The sequence below is a fragment of the Nannobrachium achirus genome (genome assembly GCF_963921795.1).
Source record: "Nannobrachium achirus genome assembly, chromosome: 2".
NCBI lineage: Eukaryota > Metazoa > Chordata > Actinopteri > Myctophiformes > Myctophidae > Nannobrachium > Nannobrachium achirus.
The window spans coordinates 5,328,393-5,335,004 of record NC_137811.1 but is presented as its reverse complement, the minus strand read 5'-3'; the positions used below and the strand labels follow the sequence as shown (position 1 = coordinate 5,335,004).

Here is a 6,612-nt window from a genome sequence, read left to right as displayed (position 1 = left end):
TAAGCTGAACACATTGATGTTTGAATATCGATTTTCGGTGTATGTAGGAGTAGAAAGGTGCCAAATTTTGAGGAGAACTTGATATAGTATAGTATAGTATAGTATAGTGTGTGTGTGTGTGTGTGTGTGTGTGTGTGTGTGTGTGTGTGTGTGTGTGCGTGCGTGCGTGCGTGCGTGCGTGCGTGCGTGCGTGCGTGCGTGCGTGCGTGCGTGCGTGGCCCCCTGGGCAATCGGACAATCATTAATGATTGAGAGTACGGCCTCTTCCCCACCCATCACTGCTCCGGGGTGACCAAGGTAATATGAGGAAAGGCCAGGGCAAGACTGCTAATTGTCAAACTTGGGTGTAATAGTTCCAGTTAGCTTCATTGGGAAACACCTGAGCGAGCCGTAGACAGCAGCTAATGGTGGGCTCATAAAAGACGACACGTGCCTCTTCAGACTTCATGTCTGCAGAGCAAACTGTCTGATGTACTGGGCGGGAGAAGAGTGACACTTTTGGAGCTTTGACAAGGACTTTCTTCTTCACACAGCCCAACTCTATTAGGGCCTGTAGGAGGTCAGACATGGCCATTGGCTGCAGGACATCCTTATAGTGCTCCACCAGTGCCTGTCGGGTGAGTCCAGGCCGGGACATGATGTGGAACAAAAGGGCCTCCAGCATGCCTTTACACGCCAGCCCGTTCAGACCGCCGTCCGCCAAACGCCACGGTCGACTGATGAAACCCACATCATCTCCGCCATCGTTATCAGCTGGTGATGATGAGGGTGGTGGTGAGGGTGAACCTGCATTACCACTCTCTTTGGTCCCAATCCTTCCATCCCTCTGCTCCCATGTGACACAGTTTCCCCTGATGTCCTTCTTCCCTGGCTCCATCTCTGTCGGTGCAATGTCTGTGCTTTTCTTTCCCTCTCCCTGTCTCTCTGACTCTTTGACTCTGTCAGTCGTCCTCCCTGGGAATCCACCTGCCTCCTGTCTTCTCTCCACATCCACAGCCACTCTTTTCCCTGGTGGCAGCTCTTGCTTGTCACAATCTTCTCTGGATCTCTTGCGGGCGAAGACGTTGCACTGGCTTCCCCAGAAGGGATGCTTTTCTTCCTGGGATGTGTGGAACTGGGGCCTGGGCCCGGATTTTGAGGTCAGAATCCATGGGCCGGCGTGGCGCATCAGCACCCAACGTGGCCCAAAACCGCCGACTTGCAACACATGGCCCTGTTCCTGAAGCTCGTGCACGTACTGCTCTAGGTTCCTGGTGCTACCAGGTTGAGTTTCTGCCAGGTGTTTGAGCGCCTGGTACAAGTCCTGTTTACTCAAGCCATTCTCCCCCGCCCCGTCTAAGCTCCTCTGTATCTCAGCACAGGCTTGCACGTCCTGAGCGGTGTAGCCGTATTGCTGAATCAAACACACATCACACTCCTCAGTGGATGGAGCCTCCAGAGAGGGTTGGAAAGAACGGCTGAGTATGGAAGGCAGCAGAGATGGTCCGCATTTGAAGAAGTCTAAAGGTGGTGAGAGCTCCAGGTTAAATATCCGGTGAGCAGGAGTGCTGCGCATCTGCACACTTATTAAACAGGACTCCACTACGATGCTGTCATTGACACTGAGGTTGTGTAATTGAGCTATGCCTGGACTGCAGCATCCTCGCATCATCAGGTACTTAGTGTGTGATGCCTGATGACTCTTCGGATGCAGCTTCTCAGCTTCATTGTTATCTTCATCATCATCTTCATCCAGTGTCCGCATACTCTTGGCAACGTCATTGTCCACCAAGTTGCTGTCCACCAGCACCACCTGCTTGGGAATGGACACGTGCACAGACACTAGCCCTAGAGTCATTAGGCTGAGTAAAGCTGTGCAAGCTCCTCCTGGGGAGTCTAGCGAGAACTGAACCATGCTAGAAAAGTCCTGGGGCTCCTCTGTAGCTTGGGCTGCAGGGCGTGACGATGCTTCCGATTGAGTCTGCTCCCCCGGGTTAGTATGGTCCCCCATGTGGTCCTCAGTGGATGAGTCAACTGTCATTGGTCGGACGTTTTTCTCCTTGTCACACTTGTTTTCTTTTCTCCCACTCTCCTCTTCCGGACATACTTCCCCCGACTCCTTTCCTCGCCCCCCTAACCCATATCTCCATTCTGTTTCATTGTAGAATGCAATGAAAGGCCCGCCATCTACTGCCCCACTGCCATTCACTGTCCTTATGAACTGGAAGGCATCCGTGCACAGCGTGGCAGGGAAACGCCACTGAAAAGACCTGAAGTATGTCTGGGACATCTGGTAGGACATGGGCAGGATGGGCAGGGCTCGGTTCTTCTTGGGTCCAGAAGTGTCACTGATACGACGGCGGCTGACCACACCCTTCTTCCTGTACTGGATGAACACTTGATGCAACACTTCCTGACTATATTTACTGTAGATGTTGAAGGTCTGGATGGACCTGGTTAGCTTCATCTGAGAGTTAGACAACATAGTGCTCTGCATCAAGTTATTCAACACGATGGTGTGAATGTCGTCTGTACAACTGAGTTTGTCTTGCAAGCATAGTCCTTTACCCTCATCTATAGTGTACACCTTGAACCGTGATAAAAGCTCTTTCTTGGTATTGGGGACAACTATGTTGTTGCTCATGCCAGAGCTGAACCTCAGCCTTAGGAGCCTGGTGAACTCGGAGAATGCTGCAGCACAGTCCTTGGGGTCATCTGGGTTAGTGGGTTTCTTTTCTTGCAGAAGTTCCATCAGAAGCTTGTCCTGGTACACCTCAGCTAAACACACCTTGTAGTTCAGCAGTGTCTGAGGATTCTTGAGGATGGTGCGCATGTGTTGCCCGACAAACACAGACGTTTTATCTTCAGCTATCTCAAACTCTGCGTACAGCAAGGCCCTCACAACACTGTAGGGAACAAATGGCCTAGTCAGCATTCTGTTGAGCAGATGTGAGGCCACACTACAGAGCATCATCAGCGAGTCCTCCTGTATGGACCATATGAAACGCTGCCTTGTCATTTTCTTGGAAGCCAGATGTTCTGTGTCCTCGTTGGTGGGGCTAAACGTCTTTAGCTCTTTTATCTTCTTGCATGGGGGGACGACAGCCTTCTTGGGTGTTGTCTTCTTCCGTTTCCTACCTCCAGCCACCTGCTGGTCCATGCTGGCAGGGCTCTCTGCCTCCTCAACACTTTCTGGTATGGTCCAGGCCCAGTTGCTTTTACGGTGTGCAAAGAAGCAGGAATCCAACCCTCCAGCACCTCTGCCGTCCCCTGGAATCGAACCGTCATCACACACCTCTCGGGTGCCTTTGAGCAAGTATGCCAATCTCTGGAGATTGTCACGGTCATGCGTCAAAGTAGGTCCTACAATCCCTCTCTTAGCACGGTTCACTCCCAGTGGTGTATTGAGGGAGACGCACATCAGGTCAAACCAGTAGTTTTCCACGTCCTTGACAGTGGTGAACGTGTAGTGTCGCCTTTCAAATGGTTTGTCAGGTGGCTCTTTGACCAGACAGTATTGAGGCTCAGAGCTGGTTGTGTCAACAATCGTGGACGTTTTCTTCAGGTAAACAAATGCCTTCTGTTTCTCCTGGAACGTCTCCACAGGACCAAATTGTAGCAGACCCATATAGGCCAGTCTCTGCAATTGCTCATGGAAAGAGAAGACATAATTATGTTTGTAAAGCAGCTGCGATTTTAAGGTACCGGGTAAGTATCTGACAAGACAGTGTTGCTTCACAGGATCCTTAAGGTAAGTTTCCAGCCCATCTAACATGTATTTTATCTGTACGACCTGCATAAAGATGGAGAGAGGCAAGCAGAGCAGTACATCTTCAATGAGGCCCCAGCCGTTGCCAAACTCCATGTGTATGGGAACCGGAGGAATGAATCTCTTCCAAGAGATCTCATCCACATAAACTCTCAGATTTGGGTGAGGTGGGGTTTCATTTGGCTGAGCCGTCGTTCCCTCCGACATTCCAACCAGTTGAGGTGACCCTGCATCCCACTGGTCCCCTGTATGGGAGGTTAGATCTTCAGAGGAGAAGGTTTGTCCGGCTGCATCTGGTGAATTATGTGCACTGTTGGCATGGTTGCCTGAGATTGACGGATTTGAAGGCTCAGGTTGTTCACAGAAGGATGTTTGCGTAGCGCCGGCATTAGAGGCAGTTCTGGCCGTGAGAGACTGGCTGAAGCTCTGCTGGAGCGGATGCCCATGCAAGAGGTACCAAAGGAAGGTATGGATTACACGCAAACGTTGCATCTTGGGTTGATACCCCCAAGCCCTGCTCATTCCTTTGACCGTTGTGGATTTGAAGTCAACAGGTTTGTCAGCACTCATTCTCAACTCATTTCCTTGTTCTTTGTCTTTCTCTTGACCCTGCTGCAGAGGTGTAATGGAATTGGAGCTGGAGGTCTGGAAATGGATGTTTTTTATGGCGTTCTTCACTAGTTCATCATCAGGTTGAATGGAAGGGTCAACAACAAAATCAACCTTTTTGTTGATCCCATCCCGTACAACTGTGGTAGTGAATATCTTAACCAAGCCCTCTCTGGACAGACTAAGTACTGTACGTAGAATCGTTTTCTTACACACTTTTGTAGTCATGCCATGTGTCTTCTCTTCATCGTAGATCATCTTCTTAAGCGTGCCAATTCCCTCAACGATCTTGAGATTCCGGACAGTCTCCACAATCATGTTCTTCCTCTTCAGGAGACGGCATGTCTCATGAGGCTGCTGTATCCTACTGGCCTGAGCCTTTTTGGATCGTCCAGCACACTGAACCTGTTTTGGAATCTTCTCGACTGTAATGCTGTCACTGCCTGCATGGCTGACTACATTCAGAGATTCATTCTGTTCCAGGGAGACCTCTGGGCTCATGTTGGATACCTCTCGTTTCTCCACTGTGGTTTTGTGTTTTCCTTTGTATTTTGACCCAACAGGCGAGGATTGTGTTTTGGGGATTTGAAGCTTGTTTTGGGGGATTGCAGATAAACAGAGCAACTTGTTTCGCTCCCTTGCAAACTGTTGCAAATGGTCACTCGTGCTCTCGCACTTGTGGCTGATGTATTTGGTGACCCTCTGCTTGCCCTCGTCTTCCATGAATGCCTTAATCATGCCAGAACTGTCCAGCGTTTTGCATATCATACGAGCCTCCAGTTTGTTAATGTGCATCCTTGAGCCTATGGCTCTCTGCGAAATACCTCTTGTACCCACAGAGAGCACAAGGTGATAGGCCTGCATGAGGAGATCCCGCTCCATGATCCGCCCTTTGGAAGAAAGATCCACTGCACTTGTTCCAGCTCCATTTTCATCATCATTTTCGTCATCATCAGCTTCCGAAATCAGCTCCTTCCTAACAAATGGCTTTATCAGTTGAAAACAGCGCGTTGTTACTTTAGTCGCTCTTTTGGTGGTGCAAGGGCCAGCGTTGGGTCCCGAGTCCTCCGCGGGAGCATTGATAATCTTGACCAGGTTGGCAGATTGCATGTACTGCTGCAACAACCTGAATGTCCTCTCGTTCACTTTAAGCTGTTCCCTGAGAGAGACTGCAGTGGCAAACCGACCGGGTGTCTCCGCTAGAATGTTGGACATGGACTCCATCAAAATGTCATACTTGGTCCTCCTGTTGACATGGAAGCGGTCGAGCAGCAACAGTATGGAGTGTCGCTGCTGTCCGTTGTGCATTCGAATCACATACGTTTGCATGGTGATGAGGCCATTCTTGACAAGAGACTTCCGTAGGTAAAACAACTTTTTGGCGTCGAACCTGAGAGAGATTTCCAGTTCACTTTGTACCTCTCCTTGCCAACGAGCTCGGCCCACGCGTTCCAGTATGCAGTAGGTGTTGTCGGCGAGCTCCAGGTCAGGGTCGCGCTCGGGACCGATCAATGCACGGAATCTCACTTCCTGCGATGCCACGACAACGAGCCTCCGGCCAAACCTCTTGAAAGCCTCTTCTAAGCCGAGCAATGCAGTGCAGCTGATGCTGGAGCGGACAACATTAGTGACATCTTTCCTCTCTTTATGCAACGCACAGGAGCCCTGTACGCCATTCTTGTCTTTCTCTATGACATGGGCAGAGTAGATCTCTGTCCTTTGTTGTTGGTCCTTAAGCGCCTCCCTCGTCTCAATCCCTGTTTCTGGGTCAATGTCTGCAAACCTGTCATAGAGTAGAACGTCGTCCCTCTCCTTTGGAAGTTCATAGAAGCTCAAGTCACAGTTGCCGACCAAAGCCTTCCAAATGAATTCCTTGGTGTGCAGGTCTAGCTTGAGGGGAAACTTGGGCTTTCTACCCTCCAGACGAATCCACAGAGAGGGAATGGTGATCCCATCCAGACCGTCCAATGCTACCTCATCCTCCACTATGCTCAATGCATCCATAGCGTTGTTGTATTTGCTAGGGGGAATCAAGCAAGTAGGTCAGATTTAGCTTATTGTAGATATCAGCTGAGTGACTGCAGCTAATGGTCTTAGATAGTCACATTACTTGTCTAATTACATTATAATATTATAATGTTTTTTAAAACAAAACAAAAATAAACATGATAAGAATCTACTTCACAAAGATGAGGACGTTTCTACGTTCTCCAATCGAGCACCTCTGGCCTTATTGCTTCAACTTTCCCCATTCC

The 6,612-nt window shown here is 49.7% G+C and overlaps 1 protein-coding gene across 1 annotated transcript; it reads right to left on the bottom strand.

The window, feature by feature from the left end:
* Positions 1-334: 334 nt before the first annotated feature.
* Positions 335-6,361, bottom strand: LOC308308664 (general transcription factor 3C polypeptide 1-like; the record flags this gene model as incomplete). Its single annotated transcript, XM_080754107.1, has 1 exon — positions 335-6,361. The coding sequence occupies one exon, from the start codon at positions 6,359-6,361 to the stop codon at positions 335-337; it is 6,027 nt and encodes a 2,008-aa protein (XP_080610233.1).
* Positions 6,362-6,612: the final 251 nt, after the last annotated feature.